Source organism: Lampetra fluviatilis, chromosome 32 (assembly GCF_964198595.1).
Source record: "Lampetra fluviatilis chromosome 32, kcLamFluv1.1, whole genome shotgun sequence".
In the NCBI taxonomy this organism is placed as follows: Eukaryota; Metazoa; Chordata; class Hyperoartia; order Petromyzontiformes; family Petromyzontidae; genus Lampetra; species Lampetra fluviatilis.
Window position 1 is genome coordinate 12,249,975 of NC_136306.1, and position 23,194 is coordinate 12,273,168.

The following is a 23,194-nucleotide window of genomic DNA, read 5'->3' on the forward strand; positions in this document are numbered from 1 at the left end:
GCTGTGTGTGTGTGTGCTGTGTGTGTACTGTGTGTGTGTGTACTGTGTGTGTGTGCTGTGTGTACTCCGTGTAGAGACATGTTTGTGTGCTTAATATAAAAATCTGTGCACGATATTGACACGAGAGTGTGGACACTCTCTGTTTGTTTCGTGTCGCCTAGCAACGGGAACCCCGAGGGAGGGGGAGGGGTGCTGGCGACCTCAGGAGGGGGGGGCACAGGATGTTGTTGGGGGGAGAGGGGCGGGGTGGGGGGAGAGGGGCGGGGTGGGGGGAGAGGGGCGGGGGGAGAGGGGCGGGGTGGGGGGGAGAGGGGCGGGGGGGGAGAGGGGCGGGGTGGGGGGGAGAGGGGCGGGGTGGGGGGGAGAGGGGCGGGGTGGGGGGGAGAGGGGCGGGGTGGGGGGGAGAGGGGCGGGGTGGGGGGGGAGAGGGGCGGGGTGGGGGGGAGAGGGGCGGGGTGGGGGGGAGAGGGGCGGGGTGGGGGGGAGAGGGGCGGGGTGGGGGGGAGAGGGGGCGGGGTGGGGGGGAGAGGGGCGGGGTGGGGGGGAGAGGGGCGGGGTGGGGGGGGGGAGAGGGGCGGGGTGGGGGGGAGAGGGGCGGGGTGGGGGGGAGAGGGGCGGGGTGGGGGGGAGAGGGGCGGGGTGGGGGGGAGAGGGGCGGGGTGGGGGGGAGAGGGGCGGGGTGGGGGGGAGAGGGGCGGGGTGGGGGGGAGAGGGGCGGGGTGGGGGGGAGAGGGGCGGGGTGGGGGGGAGAGGGGCGGGGTGGGGGGGAGAGGGGCGGGGTGGGGGGGAGAGGGGCGGGGTGGGGGCAGCCCCCGGCGAGAGCGCGCAGCGGCGTGGTGAGTGGGGAGGGAGGGGAGGCTGCCTGGGGAACGCTCGCGCCTGCCCTGACGAGGAAGAGACCCCCCCTCCTTCCCTCCCCCTCCTTCCCCCTCCTCCTTCCCCCTCCTCCTCCTCCCACCCCCTCCTCCCCCCCCCTCGCCCCCCCCTCGTCTGTGCATCATCGGTGGGGGACGCGTGGGCAGGCGATGTCCGCGCAGGAACAACCACTGACAAAGATCCCCCGTGCAGCCTTTGACGGACTGTCGGGGCAAGTGCTGTTAGCGAGGAGCACCTGTGAAGGCCGACACGGCACACGAGGGGCTGGGTGGCCAGGACCACGCCCGGCCGCCTTTGTCTCCCGAGTGGCGATGTTTACGACACCGCACCAAGTGTTGAAGGCTGAGTCGACCTAGTGGAGGACCAGGACCGGTTCAGATAATGATCTGAGCACACGGGGACGGACACCCATCGCGGAGCGGGGCGAGTCGGTGTCTGTGCGGGCGAGTGGCCCCCACCCCCCAACTCGCGTCAAGGCGGAGACGACGCCTCGGGGGGGGGGGGCAGCTCCTCGAGCCCTCGGGCAGCCCGAGGGCGGTGAGGGCAGAAGGGCGGGGCGGGCAGCCCGAGGGCAGGGCGGGCGGGGCGGGGCAGGGGGCCTCCCAGCGCTGCTCCGTGAGAGCGAGAGGCGTAGGTGGGGAGAGCGCAGAGAGAGAGACAGACAGGGGTGGAGGCTGCACACAGAGAGAGAGAGGGGGGTTAGAAGCTGCACACAGAGGGGGGGTGTGGGGGCTGCACACAGAGGGGGGGGGGGGTGCTGCGCACGCGTGTTCCGAGTCCTCGCCGTGCCGGTATTTCATTAACACCACCATCACCACCGTCATTTCGTGCACATTTACGTGATGTATCGTTGAGTCATGAATTGCAGTTAAGAATTAAATTTGTAAGCGAATGCATTACTATGTTACTGTTTTGTGTCAACTGCAGATGTTGTGTGTGTGTGTAATAGGCACTTGCCACAAAACTATGTTAAGGCAATACGGGGAAGCTTTGTCTTTGTGTTATTGTGTGTGTGCCTTTGTCATACGTCATACTATTGTTTTAATACGGGATGTAAATTCTCAACAATCCCCGCGGTATCTTGCGTAGCGACAGTGACCTCCTTGTGTTGAGCGCGCTGCGTGTCGAGCGCGCTGCGTGTCCGTGAATCTTGTAAGCGCGTAACTCATCAGGCATGCACACTGTGACAGCCATGCAAGTGCGTTTGTGATGCCAGTGGAATGATTGGCAGCAATTGCCCTGTTGTGTAATCCAGCACTTGCAGTGATTACACAAAATCATTATCCCTGGATCTTTGACTGCTTTAGATGTTGAACTTCTTTCGCACCGTACGTAGCCAGCCGTGCTGAATGGAGGTGCGCAATGTCTAATGGTCTTGCGTGTGTGTCTCTCTCTCTCACACACAACACGTAACCATTCATCACCAGCGTCAAACCCATCCCACACGTGACACGAAACTGGCCTTGTAATGATAGCAAAGTGGGCACGGATATCCTCTGACCGGAGCAGGGGGCATTTAACTATTCACGAGCCCAGTTTGTGAAGAGCTTTAGCAGCTAAGCACCTCTCTGTGTGTGTTATTGAGAGCGTGCTGAGTTACAAACCTGGCCACCTGGATCTGGGCCTCCCCTAGGTCTACTCAGCCTTAAACGAGTACCTGGTGCGATGTGTAAACACCTCCACTGGGGACACAAAGGCGGCCGGGCGTGGTGTTGGCCACCCACCCCTTCGTGTCCCTTGTCTGCTAAGGCTATGCGGAGGGATCTTTGTACGTGCGCGTGTGTGTGTGCTTCGTGTTTCTGCTCAAGTGAGTGTTAACTATATTAATTGGTCTGGCAGGCGTTCTTGACGTATTGTGTTGAGTATCCACGTATCGGTAGACTCCGTGCATGCCCACTCCATGCCTAATAGGTAACGTATTCTGTCAGAAAACTGGCATTCGGTTGCTGATGCTCGTGTGAGCACGAGGTTGCACCCACCACACACACCACGCACACACACCACACACACTACACACACCACGCACACACACCACACACACCACACACACACACCACACACGCACCACATACACACACCACGCACACACACCACATACACACATACACCACGCACACACCTCGCACACACCTCGCACATACCACACGCACACACCACATACACACACCACTCGCACACACACCACTCGCACACACACCCCTCGCACGCACACACCACGCACACACCACGCACACACACCACACTCGCACCACTCACATCTCACACCACTCACACATCTCACACCACTCACACACACCACACATACACATGTTCGTATACATAGAGCCTGCATGCACTTTTGGGGCAAGTTCTTCAAGCGAGCCCCTATGAAGGCCGGCACTGTGGCACACGAGGGGGTGGGTGGCCAGCACCACGCCCGGCCGCCTTTGTCTCCCCAGCGATGACTCTTGCACACCGCACCAGGCACTCATTTAAGGCCGAGTTGACTTGGGGTAATCCGGAACCAGTCGACACACTCGTCACCGATGTTCGGTGTGAGTGGGAATCGAACTGGGGTCGCCGGGTTCGTAGCCGCCGTGCGCTAACCACTGCACCACCGCTCCCCGTGTGTAAGCTAAACAGACACTTTATGACAGCTTGTAAAGCAGCAGCAGGCGATATAGTTTATGGATGCCGTGTGTTTGTCCAACACTGCAACAACACGAGCTACCGGATGAGTCGGTATCGCTCCAATTGAGCATCAGCCCCCACGCCCATGGACGTGTCCGTGTCTGCCTTTTACCAGCCGCTTGCACTTTCAGCGATTTAACGAATTGTCATAATTATCTTATCGTCACTTCCTCCTCGACATCAGCCTCAGGGCCATTGCCTTCATTTAAGCTGCGGTGTCGGTTTCACGTTCACCGGTGGGGGGGGGGGAATAGAAAGTGCTGCACTGCAAGACCCGACGGTGATTGTCACTGGAGTTCTCAGTGGTTAGCGCGGCGCGCTGAGAATGTCCAAAATCACGAGCAAACACAAGACCCAGGCTCGATTTAACACAGTACATACAATTCGTGATCTGATCCCATCTGTGAAGGATATAATCCCTGACATGCAATACCGCGGCGTCTACAAACTAAGCTGTGTCTGTGGCAGTAGCTACATTGGGGAAACTAAGCGGCATGTCTCGAACCGTGCTCGTGAACACAAGGCGGATCTGAAACACGGTAGGACCAATACCTCGGCCGTGGCTGATCATTGTTTTCATACAGCTGGCTCACACGAAATTGATTTCTCAAAGACGAAGGTGCTTTGTAAGCCCACTGGCTATCAACAAACATTCGTTCATGAAGCCATCCACATATACCGAGAGGATGGGGACAAACTCAGCAATCATTGGAAGCACGTCATCAACCAGTTTGAGTCATAACTGGCTGTGAGGTTTCCATCTTGTCACTTTCCGATGTTAGTTTTATTTTTACTAAAGATGGGACAAGCAATTCCATGTCTTGCCGTGTCGCCCCCTGCATTGGGCGTACCAAAAAATTGTTAAGTTCTCCAGGACTCGTAAGATCTTTAACCAACTCTTCAGCCGTGGCGACTGCTCTCCGATTCTACATGAACATGTTAATGTCTCACATGAACATGTTAATGTCTCACATGAACATGTTAATGTCTCACATTAACATAACCACCTCCGCTCACTAGCCCCGCCCACTTCGTTCTGACACTTGGGCTAAACACATTTTAAACCTTTAAAAGTAGCTTTCCCGCTTTTTCCTCCTGATGACGATCGCTTGTGTTGCGATCGAAATGTCGAAGTTTTTGTTTATTTATTATTTTGAACCTATCTCCGTGACTTTACCGAAAGACCCAAAGAATACAGTAATACACACACACACGGTAGCTCGCATCAGCTGGTCTGCAGCTGTGGACACGGTGATACAGCCACTCTCTCTCAACGTGAAGTCGCTCACGTGGGTGGTGATACGAGGGTTGGTAGAAGGTAACCGGCAAACCGGTAACCGTTTTCACACTCCACGATTTACCGGTTCCGAGAGCCAGGAAGCGGTGACCGTGTCTGGAGGGAGGCGCGTGACGCGCGCACTGCGGGCTGAGGAGTCGCCGCGTGGGGCGTTTGCTCTCGTGCCTCGGTGGGAAACGTGCGCGAGCTGTTACGGTTATTGTGCCATTAAGAAGGAGCATTGCCCGAAACGTCACCCAGTACAGATGTTTCCTTAGAAGGCCATATTGAGTTGTGTTGTTGTTGTTGTTCTGGTTATTGCGAAGCACTGCCACGTGTGCTGCAAACCGGTAACCGCTGTTGTCTTTACCGTTTTTTTTGTCTGGGGTGGGGGAAGAAAGGAAGCTCGCTCGCTGCCAGCGGCGACGACGATGGGGCTCTCTGTTCTGGTGCACGTCTACAAGACAGACATCTCTCTCTCTCTGTCTTTCTCTCTCTCTCTCGGTCTCGGAATACCGCGGTCGTCGAGACAACCGGAGCGACTTCCACTTGACGCTGGCGTCGTCGAACAATGTCGCTCTGTGTCCAGCAGCGCGCTTCGACTGCACGCTCACGCAGGATGTCGACGTTCGCTCGCCATGTCACACGTTTGTGTGTGTGTATGTACTTGACTTGGTAGCAGTGCTTATCCAGAAAAACAACAACCGTATCAGCTTTCAGTAGGATGATCCTGTATTAGGATATTTGGCCAATCCCATTTTTTTGTGTGTGCAGTGTTGGGAGGCAAACCACAGTGCCTGGTGGTACCCGCAGATACCAAAGTCGTGGGTATGCCCAGCTATGTGTCAGCATCGGTCCTCATAGGTCAGTAGCCGACTTTGTGTCCCGTCTGCTAGAGGCCACATCTTGTGAGTCAATGAACTGTGGATAATCTACCGATCCCACCCCCAAAGTGCTGGATTTTATTTACGCACATCCAAACATTAAAGTATATAATTATACTTTGGAATTACCCTAGATTACAGTTATTACAATAAAACGTAAGAAATATAATTGACTAAGGAAGAAAATGCATTAATGTACATTTTCAGTTTGATGTTATGTCCCCGGGGTCTACATTTCGCAAACACAGAGCGAGTTGATGGCACGTGGTGGTGTTGTGGCACGTGGTGGTGTTGTGGCACGCGTGTGGAGGCCGATGTGGTGTGATGGTTCGGTTTAGAAGCCTTCCCTATGGCATGACGGCACAGCGGAGGACTTCGCGTGAATGTGTTTCTCTCTTTATCAGAGTAAGACTATTTATTTATACTGGCAGACGTTGTGAAACAATCGCGCGCTTGCACTTTCGGCCGGGATGAATGCGTGACCCGTGGCTTCGTATCAAACCCTACGCACACAGCTGGCGTCAACGTTGCGTGGAGCTCGAGACAAACATCGACTCGCAACACATTGCCTTTTGTTACACTACTTTAACAAAATACCAAGCCTCCCAGAGCAATGGGGTGGCACTCATCTCTGTTGGTTGCTCTGAGCCAGCGATGGAAATTCCACATTTACACGGCAGGAGCGAGTGTCACATAGGAACATTTTTATTTACAGAAAAGTGTGACTCACTTTGTACTTGGAAATCAAGGTCAAAGTCACGAGCTTGGAGGTGGCTGGATAGCTTAGAGGTCGTCACAGCCGTGAGCCAGAACTATTGGAATCCTGGGTTTGAATCCAGGCAGATGCCCATCATTACATCCGGTTTCCAGTGCAGTAAGCTGCTGGTCTCAGCCCAGTCACCAATGACTTTACAAAACAATCCTGGATAAATCATTGGCATTACACAAAAATTTGTTTTTCATTTTCTCAATTGCATCTCTTAAAAAAATGTAATATTATTGTTTAAGTGTAATGAGAAAACACACCAATCTCATAGCAAAGTGTGAGTGAAAGTGTGCCCCGTACTGTTCAGAGATAAAACGGCGACTTGAAGGGTTTTCCAGAAGAGGTTGCGTGAACAATCTCTTGCACAGCCGCTGCAAGACACGTGGGGTACCCACCGCTGTGAGAGGTCTACAGTTTGGGTCTCCGTCTCGTGATGTTGACGCCAATAGCCCACCGAGAATAAACTGGGAAAGAAGACCTAAAAAATATATTTAAAAAATTATGAACTTGTCTGCAAGGCAGTTTAAAGCTGTTGCCAAGTTTACACTTCAGTCTTAAACCACCCACACCCAGTGTAATTAGAGACCCACCGCAGTCGGTTGTCATCGCACAGCCACACGGAACGGGCGAGGCCTGTGCCGAGCGAGTGTGGGCATGAGCCCAGCCAGGGGTGGCTTCTGCCTCCCGTTTGTGGAGACGGTGCAATCTCTCTCGGGTGTCCAGCTTCTCGCATTTCTTTGTTGAACTTCTTTCACGTCGCACGTAGCCAACCGTGCTAATCGGAAGTGCGGGGGAAAGAAAACAAGCGAAACACTAAAAGCAGTTCTACATAAATGAGTTTTCAATCTAGATGGTGATTTACAAGTGCAAAGCTCCAGTGGCTTCCTCGTATTGGAAGGAAGAGCGTTCCAGACGGTCGCAGAGAAGCACCTGAAAGCGGCGACCGTCTTTGTGCACCGTGGTCGCGTAGAACCCGACGCTCGCGGGAACTCGTGCCAAGCCGGACGAGTGAGCGGGGAGCTAGGAGATCGCGAACCTCCCGACCAGCGGCCCCCGGGCTGGGCGGACGTGCCGGGAGTGACCCTGGGGAGCGGCGAGCGCCAGGAAGGGGAAGCGGAGGAGCGAGGCGACGCGGATCCGATGGAGGTGGACGCGATGCTGTCCGAGCCGGACTACGGGGACGAAACCCCGGGCCTCATCAAGCCTAAGAAGCTGATTAACCCCGTGAAGGAGTCTCGTCGGCACCAGGACATGCACCGGGAGCTGCTCATGAAGAATAAGCGGTGAGCACCTCCGTGTGACTTTGTTTCCGACTGTGTCCGTGCGTGTCCCCGTGCGTGTGTCCGTGTGTGTGTCCGTGTGTCCCCGCGTGACTATGTGCGTGTGTCTCTGTGTGCGACTGCGTGTCCGTGTAGGGGCCAGGGTCTGCAGCCCAAGCCTGAGCTGCTGCGTGTGCTCGACCAGCGCAAGTGGGAGCAGCGCGTGGGGCGCCAGCGGCACCACCTCCACCATGACGAGGAGCCGGAGCCCAACGCCGCCCTGCAGCAGGAGCTGCTCAAGCGCTTCCAGCGCCTCGAGCAGGTGCCCAGCTCCCCCCACTCTCCCCACTCCTCCCCGCTCCCCCCAGCTCCCGCTCCCCCCCACTCCCCCCACTCACCCCACTCTCCCAGCTACCCAGCTCCCCCCACTCCCCCCGCTCCTCCCCGCTCCCCCCAGCTCCCGCTCCCCCCACTCCCCCCACTCACCCCACTCTCCCAGCTACCCAGCTCCCCCCACTCCCCCCGCTCCTCCCCGCTCCCCCCAGCTCCCGCTCCCCCCACTCCCCCCACTCACCCCACTCTCCCAGTTACCCAGCTCCCCCCACTCCCCCCGCTCCTCCCCGCTCCCCCCAGCTCCCGCTCCCCCCACTCCCCCAGCTCTCCCCGCTTACTCCTCGTACTCCCCCAGCTCCCCCCGCTCCCCCCACTCACCCCCCTTTCCCAGCTCCCCCGATCCTCCCACTCTCCCCTCTCCTCCCCCTCTCCTCGTTCCCCCCCAGCTCCCGCTCTCCCCACTCTCACCGCCACACTCGAACGCTCGTGCCGGGTCCATGCCCGTCAATCATTGACGTGCTACGTGCTAGGGAATCTGTATATTGTAGATCGTAGCTGTACCCCGGTCAAAGATTTACCAAAGTAAAATGGCGTACAAGGAGCGAGGAGTGGTGGAGCAGGGGTTAACACACTGCGCCATGAACGCAGTGATCGTAGTTCCATTCCCACCGACGGCTGACATCGGTGGCGGGCGATGTCCACCACCAACCCGCACCGACCCCAGTCGAGTGGAATGTGGCCAAACGTCCTCCACGACCAGCACGGCTTGTCCCCCCCCCCACCCCCGAGTGCTCCGTCCAGCAGCGGGCTGCAATGTGCTTCTTGCACGATTGAGATGGGCGCAGATCGAGCACTTGGGACGCGGCCCCTTTGCGGGGCTCCGCCTCATTAGTGCTCCGGCTCGATGCTGGGGGAGCGCAAACCACGTCCGTGCTGCCCCAGCCTCGAGCCACCAGGAGTACTCCACAGCTCACATCCTTGAGCCACCAGGAGTACTCCACAGCTCACATCCTCGAGCCACCAGGAGTACTCCACAGCTCACATCCTCGAGCCACCAGGAGTACTCCACAGCTCACATCCTTGAGCCACCAGGAGTACTCCACAGCTCACATCCTCGAGCCACCAGTACTCCACAGCTCACATCCTCGAGCCACCAGGAGTACTCCACAGCTCACATCCTCGAGCCACCAGGAGTACTCCACAGCTCACATCCTCGAGCCACCAGGAGTACTCCACAGCTCACATCCTCGAGCCACCAGGAGTACTCCACAGTTCACATCCTTGAGCCACCAGGAGTACTCCACAGTTCACATCCTCGAGCCACCAGGAGTACTCCACAGTTCACATCCTCGAGCCACCAGGAGTACTCCACAGTTCACATCCTTGAGCCACCAGGAGTACTCCACAGTCCACATCCTCGAGCCACCAGGAGTACTCCACAGTCCACATCCTCGAGCCACCAGGAGTACTCCACAGTCCACATCCTCGAGCCACTAGGAGTACTCCACAGCTCACATCCTCGAGCCACCAGGAGTACTCCACAGCTCACATCCTTGAGCCACCAGGAGTACTCCACAGCTCACATCCTCGAGCCACCAGGAGTACTCCACAGTTCACATCCTTGAGCCACCAGGAGTACTCCACAGTCCACATCCTCGAGCCACCAGGAGTACTCCACAGTCCACATCCTCGAGCCACCAGGAGTACTCCACAGTCCAAATCCTCGAGCCACTAGGAGTACTCCACAGCTCACATCCTCGAGCCACCAGGAGTACTCCACAGCTCACATCCTTGAGCCACCAGGAGTACTCCACAGCTCACATCCTCGAGCCACCAGGAATACTACACAGCTCACATCCTCGAGCCACCAGGAGTACTCCACAGTCTACATCCTCGAGCCACCAGGAGTACTCCACAGTTCACATCCTCGAGCCACCAGGAGTACTCCACAGTCCACATCCTCGAGCCACCAGGAGTACTCCACAGCTCACATCCTCGAGCCACCAGGAGTACTCCACAGTCCACATCCTCGAGCCACTAGGAGTACTCCACAGTCCACATCCTCGAGCCACCAGGAGTACTCCACAGTCCACATCGTCGAGCCACCAGGAGTACTCCACAGCTCACATCCTCGAGCCACCAGGAGTACTCCACAGCTCACATCCTCGAGCCACCAGGAGTACTCCACAGCTCACATCCTCGAGCCACCAGGAGTACTCCACAGCTCACATCCTCGAGCCACCAGGAGTACTCCACAGTCCACATCCTCGAGCCACCAGGAGTACTCCACAGCTCACATCCTCGAGCCACCAGGAGTACTCCACAGTCCACATCCTTGAGCCACCAGGAGTACTCCACAGTCCACATCCCGGTCGGGGCGAGGGGGTGGGCGGGATTGACTCGGCCATCCATCCCTCCACGGTCGATAGCGAGTACCGCTCAGCGAGATGGATTGCACTGGCCATAGGAATGTGGAATCCACCGCGTGAGCCGTCTGTGAACGCGGAGCACGGTGCGGAGCGTGGTGCGTGGTGCGGAGTGTAGAGTGTGGTGCGGAGCGTGGTGCGTGGTCAACGGAGGGCTTCGTCTCGTTTGTCCCACGGCTGCGCGTGGTGCCGTGCCGTGCCGCAGCTAGACCGCGACCTCGAGTTCCCCGGCCCGGGGGGGGAGCAGCCGGGTGGCGGTTCCGGCGGAGCGACCATCCCCGAGTTCATCCGCGTGCGCGACAACTTGCGCCGCACGCGCATCGTCACCATGGAGACGGAGCAGGGCACGGCATGACGCCCGCGGGGGGCGGGGGGGGGCGCCAGCGTCCACGACGAGGACGACAACTGTGACGACCTCGGGCCTCGGGGCGGCACCGAGAAGGGGAGAACCCTGACGAGCGGAGCTTCCCGTGCCGGAACCCGGCGGGAGTGGACTCGGACATGGCACGGTGAACAGAGCCGATGTTACGCGCATACACACTGCGAGTGTCCTCTACACTGAATGTATATATGCGTGTGTGTGTATGTGTGTGGGTTGTGTGTATGTGTGTGTGTGTATGTGTGTGTATGTGTGTATGTGTGTTTGTGTCTGCGTGTGAGAGAGAATGTAGAGTTTCCCATAACTGGGCAGTGTGCTTATGACCGGCTCCAGTTTAACAGCAGAGGTCTCACTCCGAATCAGTCGAGCGGCAATATCTTTTCATCGGTTGCGTAACGCTGTGTGGAAGCTACCTGGTCTGTCGCTCCGCACGAAGCTTCAGGTCTTCTCGGCCACAGTCATTCCCTCCCTTCTCTACGCTTGCGAAACGTGGACCCCCCTAGTGGAGCATCTTCGCCGGTTGGAAACATTTAGGCTGGCCTGCCTACGATCCATCCACGGTCGATAACGAGTACTGCTCGACGAGATGGATTGCACTGGCCATAGGAATGTGGAATCCACCGCGTGAGCCGTGGATGTCAGCCACGGCCCGGAATCTCACTCGGCCCTGGCTGAGCGGTGGGTGATATCCATTGGTGGGATTGAGAACGGTGGCGATTCGTGTTCATTTATTGTAATACATATACAGAGCCGGCCAGGTCACATTCTATGTGACGCTCAGTTGGAAACATGGAAGTTCAAATCCAAATGTGTAAAATGACTTTCATCCCGTCGTCCTTTGGGGTCATTAAAATTAGAACCAAATTGCGGGACGTGAATGCTCGTTGTGCTTTGGAGTGACTCTGCACGGACATGGGAATGTGGAATTCCTATCACCGGCGCAGGACCATTAATGGTTGTGAGTGCCGCCCACAGCTTGTTTGAATGGTGTGACTGTTGTGAATGTTACAAAATCCGTGTTTTGTCAGCATGTCATTATACACTGTACAGTTTCCACTTTTGTGGAATGTGTTGTATGTCAAGGACTTCAATTAATGTGCACAACTCTCTGTTCACTGTGCACACTCCACGGCTGTCAAGGGAAAGCGCCGATTGTTGAAGTGCAAAAAATTGACATTTTAGCAAGGAAAAATGGGTTTTACATCGGCTTCATATATACACAGAGTATATACAGTGTGTCCATAGAGGTATCATCTGTTCATAAATCTTTATTGACGGCAGTTGTTACCTTGCTCAGCCAAACGAGCCACACGCACGCGTGGTCGCGTGAGGATGTTCACCGTACCAATCTCGTCCCGCTCGTCCTCCTCGTGGCGTTGGCCTCACATCCACGTGGGAGGGCGGCCCAGGCGCTTGCCGCAACGCTTCTCTGCTGTCACGCGCCGCCGAAGGTCACTCAGCCTCTTGGTAAACACACTGCCGACGGTCAAATGTTCCCTGATTTAAAGTCGGGTCACGGTGACTTGCTGCTCAAATGAGTTGATGCTCCCCTCCAGTTTACAGCCCAGAGGCAGTGGTGGAAATTCCACATTCCTATGGCTGGGGCGTGTATCTCTAGGTCAACCACGTTTGACTTCTCCACAAAGTGGTCGTCGTGTCGTCGGGACGATGGGCTGAGTCGACTCCCAACCAGGGTCTGAACTCTGGTTGCGAGCCACTCGCTCTAACGCTGAGCCACCTGGCTCTAAATCTGAGCCACCTGGCTCAATTCTTTAATAAAGAATGATAGTTTAGTGGACACGCTGTACAATGTACGCATACTGTATGATGATACACGTACTGTATAGAGTTACTCGTAAAAACCATTGCAAAGTGGGCATCATGGAGCAGGAAAGCTATTACAGTGGCCGGCGCATTGCTGACAAGTGCAATGTGCCGGTCATTCATGTGCATCGGAAACATCTGACGACCCCTTGCGAGAATACCGACGTTGTGAACTGCAGAGAAGAAACATCTCAAATGCAAGTGGCGACGTGGGCTGCTACAAAAAAAAACTAAATTGGCCATGGATCCGCAAGACCAGCTAACTTTGAATGCCATACCAAGTGTACGGATTTGAATGTTATTGACCCAAAGAAGATCTCAAGTTTGTGTGTCCAAGATGCTGCCAATGCATGCGGTGAAGAGGTCTGGCGGCAGGATGGGTCCTGATGGATCAGTCGGGTGCGGACTTGAATGCGAGACACTGGGAACGAGAGACGTCGCTGTAAAATCAAAAATATCGCTCGCCCTGCGGTGAGAACGATTCTGTATTAAAGACAAAACGGCCTTATTTAAGACGCCGGACATTTATGCGTGTGCGATGCTATTTAAAGCATTTCTGAAAACCTTTTAAATCCTGGATATGAAGGGAATTTCACTTGGACTACAGTTGCTTCACACTGCCAAGGATTACGTTTAATCAACCCAGCGGCGATGGTATTACCAATGCCCAGCTGTCTAAGATCTGACCGTTTATTTCGATGCATTGTAGACAATCGATGATTTTTGTTCTCAACCGGGGAGGAATGCTGCTCTGAGGCTGACAATGTTGAGTCTGATGCGAGTGCCCTGCGTGTGGGTGTGGAGACGCTTCGTTTTGACCGCAGATTTGCAGGGCTCTGCCTCGCACAGACCGCCAGTGATGACACAGTCATGATTGGTGGAACAATGACCCCAAAGCTCTCTTACCGCTGGATAAATGTTACATCGAGCGATCAATTCACGGGCAGCTTCTTTCCAAGCCTCGTGTCGAGCCCCCTTTAAACAATCCACGGGAATGTTTTTTCGTAAGTATCTGCACTGCTAACCGTGCTGCGTAAATGTTGAATATCGCTAAAATGTTGCACAAGTGTTCATACAAGACGACTTGTTGCTGCCGTTAGGTCGCCGTGCCCACGCTTGGTCTGAACGTAGCAGTGATCTGAACGTTCGCGCGAACGCGTTTGAGCAAAAGTTGCCGGGTGGCAGCGCTGACCTCGCAGTCTGCGAGTTCAAGTCCCGGTCGGGGATCGGCTGGGCCCTCCGTCCCCTTGTGGGAGGGGGGTCGACGGCGATCGTCCTCGTCATAGGAGTGTGGAATTTCAAAAAACTGGTTTAAGACCATCAGTGGAGGTGATCGCTTCCTTTGCTCGTTGAAGTGTCGACGCAGCTCGGACCTCACGGAAATGTCGGTATCGGTTGTGAAGGAATTCACGGTGTGGTGACGGCTCGTTGACAAGACACCCAGTTCGCAGGCACCGGCGTTTAATGTCTCTCTCTCTCTCTTTCCGTGCGGTGTCCTTTGCCTTAATAGCAGGCGAGGGCAGGCACACGGCCAACGGAATGAAAGGGATTAAGGTTTAAAATTACTCTTGATTTGAGCGATAATGGGTTATTGTTCGTGCGGTTACATCTGTGACGCAAAGGTTGTTGTAATGAAATCATCTTGATGACAGTCATGCAGATGACAAGGGCAAGGCATTGTTCATCCATTTGGAAAAGAGATGAGTCATGTGAATTGGTGATGCTGTAAATAATCGTAAAGATCATAACAGTGACTAACCGCAATGAGGATTATAGATGGCAATTCATATAATGTTAGGAGATGTCTCACAAAGTTAACATTGACTAAACACTGTAGCTTCACCGATTTACAGTTATTAAAGAAGCAGCGAACTCTGGGGAACATGTGGCTGAACACGTCAGTGTTAACTGGTTGATATAAAACACTGTACCTATCATACTGTAAATCTGACAAAGCTTTCGTGACTGCAGGAATTCATATTCTTTGGGTCTTTCGGTAAAGTCACGTCGATAGGTTCCAACTTATAAGTTCAAACTATCTACGTGACTTTGCCGAAAGACCCAAAGAATATCACTGTACATTTATACACCATTTGCAAAAACACAATTTGGTATATTAGAACTCGTATTTAAGTAACCGGTGTGAAGATGTATTTTTCTATCATTAAGATTGTATTCATTTATAGCAGGAGTCGTGTTGTGCTGCACTTGGTTGAGAGCAGTGGTTCTTGGCCTGGGGTGCGAGATGCCCTTTCTGGGGGTGCGAAACGTGGACAGAAACACAAATTAAGAACGGGCTCGTAAGTACAACTACTTTGTTTCATCAAACCCTGTGAATGTATTAACTTGGCACATGGTCTGACGATTGAGACCCCCAAGGGGTGCAAGGCTGCAGCCAAGGGTAGAAGAACCACTGGTTTAGACGTCTCATGCCACGGTGACCAGCGGCCCACTCTGGAGCGATAATCCAGTGCTCTCCTCTCATTGTTGAATATCCCAGAGCATATCTGTAATATTTAAACGATTTGTATCTGGAAGCTACAAATAAATATCACATACATTCTAACTCCTGTGTTCACATTGTGAAATAGGGCACGAAAAATTAATTATCACGTTTCTGCATTAGTGAACTTATTCTTTCAAATAATTGTATACATTTTCTGTGAACCAATTGAGGCTTTTTTTGCTTAATACTGTCACTGAAAGAGGAATCTCAACTTTCTGGCCAACCAGCCTTCATGAAGCATAGCTAAAATAACGTAAGCCTGCAGTTTAATAATGTCATTTTTTCAACTTTTATGAAGACCACTTTGATCAAATGTAAATGTATTTAACCGGTTACCGTAGAGTTCACCTCTTATCAATCGCCCATTCTCTTCCTCGTCCCTCCCCCGTAGCCCTTTGACCCCTAAGTGCCCTCTATCATGGTCACTCACTCCTCAACCCTTGTAGCACCCACCCACCCTCTACAACATTCTGTTCTGTCACCGGGTGTTAACCTTGAGCGAAGGGGCTCTATAAATGTAAACGAAGACAAGCTTTTACTGAGGGAAAGGTTGTCCTGCCTATGCTGCCATGTTACAGGAAGCCTGTGCTTGTCTGGTGCAAGTCCACCCATTGCCCTGGTGGAGACTCGCGAGTTAACTGGTGGAGGCTCACGGGTTAACTGGTGGAGGCTCACGGGTTAACTGGTGGAGACTCACGAGTTAACTGATGGAGGCTCACGGGTTAACTGGTGGAGGCTCACGGGTTAACTGGTGGAGACTCACGGGTTAACTGGTGGAGGCTCGCGGGTTAACTGGAGATTCACGGGTTAACTGGTGGAGACATTGAGGTTTAAGCGAAGGCTGCCAACAACGGAGCGAAGGTCGGATCGCAGTGTCCTGGTTACAAGACTATGGTTGACTTCACGTAAATTGAAATCCAGTTACGCAATCTTGTTTGCGGTTTAATGTTTCCCTGAATGTACCTTTATTGGTGTTTTTAACAAAATGCAGTAAATAAATTTCACTGTGGCTTAAGTGTCGTTTGCTCTGCAAGGTCACGTGGCGATCGCGTTACCGATTTGAGAAATTTGAGTGCGTCTCGACAGACCAGTTCCAGTAACTCTAAATTAAAGAAACTTAATTAAAACGATTTCTGGAAACTATTGACACTGACAAAGAAAATGGAACTTACATCATGCAAGTATGAATTTCAGGAGGAACAAATTGGCCAGGTAACACAATGTCGAGTAATCCCATTCACTTTAAAGGAGGGTGGTGGGGGCCTTCGACAGAACACTGCTGCTGGAAGGGGTGATGGCGAATGGATGAAACTGGTGATGAAGCAGACACGGAGTGATATCGGCTCCGTTGAGACTGGGTTGGATTGCAGCAGGAGCAGCATCACGGGACCGTGTGAAATGGCAGTGCCCTGGAGAGGCCTTCATCCAGCGGGAAATTGACCACGACTGCGGATGCTGACATGGCACGATACACCATCGATAAAGCACACAGTCAGGCAGGTGAGTGGACACGTGCGCTTGCTGGTCCAATCTCCGGTCTGTGTTCACTGGCTGTTGAAACAAATCCCAACACAAATGGAGTTCCATTCGTGTCTTAAAAAATCTACTTTGGTGGAAAAATGGCCACATTTCTGCAAATTTCCACTTGTCCATACATATGCCTGTCCACAAATGCACAAATCAATTCAGGATATTTGAAGTAGGATACAGATGCCACCCAGGATTATACAACGGTTATACTTGAAGGTATATACCTCACCACATCAGACCGAATCCCCTAGAAGGCGCCACACGGGTTGCCAAGAGCCCTCTGCTGTCGACTCGAGGCAGAGTGCTGGGTTTTGTGACGACACGAGGCCACCTCGTGGACAGACTGTGAAAGTCGCCGTGACTTGGAAACAATTATCGAACGGGCATAAAAAAAAGTTCATACAAACCATAACAAACGAAACACGAGCCACTTTGTACATCTGCTTTGTATTGTACACAAGAAACAGCCGCCGAACACAAACTGCTGCAAAATTTTGGCAATTTCCTGCTGTCGCCGCGCGTCGATCTTCACACAGAGGTGTACGTGCGGAGTCCGCATGCCCGCGCGCGTCAACTCACTCTGTGAAACAAGTCTCGTGAGAAATCTTGGTTAAGACGGCGCGGCCCAGAAAGTCCATGAGCCTCGGCCAGACATTTCACCTGTACTGCCAGATGCGGCCTAACTTTAGTGGTTCCAATTCATGTATGTGGCAAATAAAAGTTAACTATGCAGTAACCGTTTGAAATTAGTGGGTTCTCAAATAATAATTGTAGCTTGTCGCACGCCGTAAAATATTCGTTCGCTCTCGTAGGGAGAGAAGGCCGCGGTAGGAACCACGGACAGACGGGGAGCGTAGCAGCCACGATCAGCCGGCGCGGAGTAAGTCACTCTTATTCGCCCCTTTTGTCACATTGGTACGACTAAAGTAGTTCTACCCTCAGATGGTACCGATCTGCGCTGTGGCCCATGGACTTAGGACGCGCGAAATATTCAGAGGCGCCCTGTTTGCTGTGAGCGAGGGAGTCGAGGGAGTTGAGAGCGAGCGAGGGAGTCGAGGGAGGGAGTTGAGAGCGAGCGAGGGAGTCGTCGTGTTCGGGGTCCGTCACCGCGGGGTCTCCGCGGTGCCCACAGCAGGGCGCCACCACGAGTCCAACGGGAAATCCACCCCCAGACACGCCACAAGTCGACAATTCCCACTTCGTTTCAAACAACTTGGTAATGTTTCACCTTAAAAGGTGCCATAAAAAGCCATTCTGTCAACAATTCCCGTTTCTATTTTTTACAGTTAAATTAAATCCGTGTTTTTACATTTGCGCAATTTCAAATGACAATTTAAAAGGCAAATGTAGTGACTAAAGACGCATTAAGTTGAACAGTCGATGTGTAAATGTGCAGTTTCATGGGCCTAATTTATTTTACACGTTTAAATTTCGATATAATGCCCGATTAATATATTCATAGTAGCTCACTTATACAACTAGTATCATACACACTGGCGGTGCTACTACCCCCACTGCACATCAGAAGCCGCTTCAGCGGCATTCAATTTGACCAAAAACGTTGCCATTCAACAGCACACCGTTAATAACTTACTCGGCCACCCCCATTGCTCACTGGATTCGCAATCGAAACGCTGCGCATTTACATCCCCGTTATGGGGGTCGACAGCCAGTTTAACCCTAATATGGTTGATAAAACGAACTATTTTGTGAGAAGTTAACAGCGATCATCCTATGGATAAACCAGCTTCAGTAAATGGGGATGTGGAGTTTACTCTGCTCGCTAGGAGCTGGAAATGAAGGCGAGGGCCACTGGGCCGCAGGCACGTGGCACAGACGGTGAAAAGCGGATCGACTCCATCTGGTTGCTGCTCATTCAAATAGGTTTCATGATTATTTTAGCCCTAATCCCAACCCCCACACACTCAGTGATGTGGTGACATTGGCCCTGTGCAGACCCAAGTCCGATAATTCAAGCCCTTGCCAACCTAAGCTGCGACGCATTCACAACACATTCGTCTTTGCAAAAAATCTATGCATTTACAAAGAACTTTACACCAGGGATTGCATGAGCTGTACCTTTACCGTTAAAACATTACCAACGTCGCAACTCGCGTGGCTCCCAACAGCCAACGACAACGGGACTCGTGGGTAAATATATATATAATTATGTACAGGATAAACTCAAGCACGGACGCGACGCTTTGGGTGACATGGATAACAAACGAATGAACGCACAAATGAATGAACGTGAAGGCATGACACGGATGAGCTAGCCAACCAAACGTCTAGAATGTGTCTCCATCCTATGTTAATACTCACAAATTCTGTGGCCGCGTGCCAATTAACACCTGTGGAACACCGCAGCCTATTGCGGTTTGAGTCTACGTACAAAAAAAGCCATCCACGGACTTTAAACATATAAACATGAACATGTTTCTCTTTAAAATTTCTCTCCCCTTTCTTTCATTGAAACACCTTCGTTTTAAACGTCAGGTCAACCTTCACATGAGCCTGTAAACACTTGTGTTGCCAGCCTGTAAAATGACGTTCAGTCTTTTGCTGTGTAAATGACATCTCTGTAGTAGTGGCACCGTGCCGTTTTAAATTACAGTGATGGGCCAGAGCGAGTGACTAGTCTGTTTTACGCAGACCTGATGCACACAATGTTTCTGCCACATTTTAACTTGCAACGTCTTCCAGATACCGCTAAATAAAAAAACATGTATCGAGCCAACTTCCACTGCGCCTTCCACTGCTGCCAATTGTCTGTTAAATGTTAAAGTTTTTCTACTCGGCTCTAGATCCTGAGATCCGAAGACATGTTACTTCCTGCAAGCAAAACAGACATTTGATTTCCTCCCCGACAATGAGTCAAACTAATATTATCGCACCGTCCATGATGTTTCACGGACTCTTGAGCTCACGTCTCATGGTAGAGTGCCGAAGCAGGATTGAGTTTGTGCCACTTAAACGGTCCCTCTCTAATGCCAGCGTCTTACCGCCCGCCTCTGCACCAAGGCTTTGAGACTCGGGAGCCAGCACTGACTCGCTACGAGGGTGGTGGCTGCGAGCCCGCAACTCCACCGGTAACTTGTAGCCCTCACTCTGTTTGGAGTCGAGGGTTCGTCTTTTCTCTCAGGCGAGTCAAGAATTTTAATCTACCCTTGTTTTATTCATTGGTCAAGGATTCTGGTCAAACTTAGAGTTCACATTTCAAATTGGGTGTAATTTTGTCTGTCCTTTTTTATGAGCTTGCAAGTATCTGTGTTACTTCCACAGAAGGTGGTTGCATAGTGTTTCATAAAAACAAATCTGGACCATTGATACAGTGAAACGGTGGTCACATCTAATTGTGAAGGTGAGAGTTCAAATACTGGTCATTATCCCTACTGGTTGATAACAGAAATGTGGAGCTCTGGATGAGATCTCAATGTGGCGACCCACATAAGGCGAGAGTGGGTGCCCACAAAATTAAGAATGTGGAATTTCCACCACTGGCCCAGGGTTGCCAGCAGTGATGAGCACGACCCCATTGATCATTTGACTCGGGAGAAACTGAGCGATGGCCAACGAAGGGCACCACATGGGGGCATCACCACAGATGGACAGCACAGCGCACCAAGCTTATCCATCTTGACCGCATGTATCACCAAAGATTATTCTGCAGAAACAATGGCCAGGTCGTACAGCCCCATCTCCTTTGCACTTTGGTGAGTAACGACTAAATTAACGTGAAAACACTAAACAAACCTTGAGGGTCGATTTGAAAAAAAAGCGAATGCTTCAATTCTCTAATGCTGCAATGTACAGAATTAACACTCTGCAACAGAACAGTGAATTTCATTACATTTATCTGATAATACGTTTCTTTTGCATAGCAACTTTAATATATTAAAATAACAATTAAACAAATGATAATGCTTTCTTGAAAAGTCTTGCCAGTCGAATATAGAACCCGGATACAATTGCATGCAGTAATAGAGATTCGTTGCAGTCAGTGGTGCAAGTCTGTGGGGCTCACCAGTGAACTCCTAAGTGCTGCTGCGGTCTGTACGGAGCGGACAGCTGTTGTGAAATATCGAGGCCGGATCATTTACTCAGGGCACCACTTCACCGGGGATCTCGCGTGCAAGTCGGCGTGCATCGCACTTTTAAGGGGGGGGGGGAGAGTGGGGGGGCGCTAAGGGACAGGGAGCGCCCCCCAGCCCACGTTTATTACCAACGTCTCCTTGCGTGCGTCTCATTAAAAACTGTACAAACCCAGCTGAGGGAGGGAGGGCAGGCAGGGGAGGGGGGGGGGGCGAGGGGCACGGAGCCGCCTCGCGTGGCGATCGCAACGCCCAACGACGACGCCGCCGCCGCCGCCGACCCAGGTCCCGCACGCCGGCACAACGACCGGCCCCGCTCGTCCCTCCCACCCGCCGCGGTTACACGCCGGCCTTTCCCCTCGGGGAAGGGGGGGCGGCACGCGCGAACGTTCATCTAACGTTGGTGGGAGTTCCGTTGGTGGGCGGGGAGAGCGCCGGCGCCGAGTTGGGGCCCGTGCCGTCGGGGACGCCCGTCAGGCGGGGGGCGTTGCCGTTGCTGGGGTTGCGGCGGCTCTGGTGCAGGCCCTTGAGGTAAGCCGCCTGCACCGGCTTGTAGCGCTCCAGCACCTTGATGGCCTCCTCGATGCTGAACCACTCTCGCCGCCGGCCTGCACGCGCAACACGGAGGGGGTGGCCTTGTCAAGGTACTCGTGGAGCGCGGGGTCGGGGTGTGGGTGGCGCACACCCGCAGGCTGGGGATGGGAGATCGTTACGAGGTCATCGGGCGCAGTCAGACCCAGAAACAGCCCTGGGACCAGTTGTGAATTATTCATGGATTCCTCCAGAACATGTTTGGCTTAAAAGTTGTCCATTTCTCTCGGAAGGAAATACAAAGAACCCAATAAAACATTTTACTCCACTTAAATGGCTTGTTGTTTCACTCAATTGAGAACTTGGCATGACCCTCCTGAAACAGCCTTGAGACTCGGTGAGGCTTTCCTGAGTAAACAAACATAACAAATACGGGGAGAATAAGACAGAATTTAGTTGAGCTTGGTTGTATTTCCCCATTATTTGGTCCCCGCTATGGGAATGTGGAATTTCCACAACCAGCTTGAGGGACATGGCAGAGATGAGCAATCCCCACACTCATTCTATCAAGGAGCCACTTTGTCCCTTGGTTTTAATCCAAATGTCCCTTTTAGCCATTGTACCAAGAAAGCCTTGCTGGGTGTGAGTTCAATACGATGGGGGGGGGGGGGGAGTTGCAGACATTTGTGATACAATCACAGAGAGCCAAATTAACAAATTAATTGCAATTTGGGCTCTTGGCCGGGCGCCGTCCCGGCTCCGGGCCCTGGCTGCCGCGTCGTGGGTGGACGCCTCCAGAGCCACAGCAGCACTGCGGCGGAGATCGTCGCATCTTTATTAATTAAACAAAGTCCAGCCATCCAACTTGGCTGTCAATCATCCGTGAAACTGCCACTCAGTCATTAGCCCCTAGGAGGCGCCAATGGCTCGTGCCGAGCTAATTTTTGTGAAAATGAACCTCTAATGCAGCGGGCATTGGGACAAAAAAATTGACAATAGTGGCATTAATGGCTTCAACACGTTATTTTATTATTTGACCATTCAGCTAATAACTAATGTCCTATATTAACAGCAGCACAACCGATTAGATTTAATGCCAACACCTATCACTTTTTTATCTATTCAAAGTCAAATTGTCCACCTGCTCAAATGTGCATTGGGGGTAGCAGGGGCAAGTCTCTCCCATGGGATAATCCAACAAGAGACTTCCCACCAAGCAGGACTCATCTAAACCGATCTCCCAAGGATAAACGACCCAATGCTCCACACGGCGGGATTGTGAGAGTCCTCGTGACTGGGTTCCCAATCCACTCGCGTGGGATTTGAGAGTCCCAGCTGTTTTCCAATGTCTCCATGCGAGTTCTCTCTCTCGCTGATGCTTCTGTTATGTGCTGCTTAAGACAATTCATGTTTGCCAGTGTTTTGTCGTCCACTCTTTTCTGCAATTCAAAACTACTGTCGAGACTTATTTCTAATAGACGATACGTTTATGGACACCCTGCAGTTAATTCGGGTTAAATACACTCCACGTGACGGAAACGATTGCAAAAGTAATGCATACATCACAGCCACAACTGCTACTACTGCTACAACAAAAGGAGTGGCTGTTGAAGAAAGACTTGTTTGACTTTTAACAGCCACTACTGGGTGTCATCCTATGTTTTGATTTACGTGTTATTTTTACAGCCGTATCCATCACACATAGCGTATTTATAAGAGAAACAACTTTGTTTCTCTTCAACGGTCACTAGTGGTGTCGTGCGTTGCGATTTACGCGAACGCATTTTCCTTCGAAGCTTCATTCCTCCTCCCGCTTCACGTAAACCCGGTGACCCGGGACTCC

General features: G+C 52.7%; 2 protein-coding genes across 3 annotated transcripts in view; one reads left to right on the forward strand and one right to left on the reverse strand.

Moving 5' to 3' along the window:
- Window positions 1–7,500: 7,500 nt before the first annotated feature.
- LOC144943780 (protein FAM107B-like) lies at window positions 7,501–16,208 on the forward strand. Of its 2 annotated transcripts, none has more exons than XM_078871610.1 (3): window positions 7,501–7,755; window positions 7,888–8,053; window positions 10,700–16,208. In XM_078871610.1, the coding sequence occupies exons 1-3, from the start codon at window positions 7,613–7,615 to the stop codon at window positions 10,943–10,945; spliced, it is 555 nt and encodes a 184-aa protein (XP_078727736.1). In that variant the 5' UTR covers window positions 7,501–7,612; the 3' UTR covers window positions 10,946–16,208. The 2 variants fall into 2 exon arrangements, with proteins under 2 accessions (XP_078727736.1, XP_078727737.1); XM_078871611.1 differs by having other exon boundaries at window positions 10,696–10,934.
- A 942-nt stretch (window positions 16,209–17,150) lies between these two features.
- The window catches only part of LOC144943782 (diphosphoinositol polyphosphate phosphohydrolase 1-like), a 57,200-nt gene continuing 51,156 nt past the window's right edge, over window positions 17,151–23,194 (reverse strand). Inside the window, exon 5 of the mRNA XM_078871612.1 lies at window positions 17,151–21,428. Coding sequence (XP_078727738.1) covers window positions 21,211–21,428 — 218 coding nt within the window. The 3' untranslated portion in view covers window positions 17,151–21,210. The remainder of the gene's footprint in view (window positions 21,429–23,194) is intronic.

Excerpts from the sequence above, each read along its gene's own strand:
- LOC144943780 (XM_078871610.1), top strand. The coding sequence starts at position 7,613 with ATGGAGGTGGACGCGATGCTGTCCGAGCCGGACTACGGGGACGAAACC. Across the intron at positions 7,756-7,887 it reads CTGCTCATGAAGAATAAGCG|GGGCCAGGGTCTGCAGCCCA; the intron begins GTGAGCACCTCC and ends GTGTCCGTGTAG. Across the intron at positions 8,054-10,699 it reads GCTTCCAGCGCCTCGAGCAG|ACCGCGACCTCGAGTTCCCC; the intron begins GTGCCCAGCTCC and ends TGCCGCAGCTAG.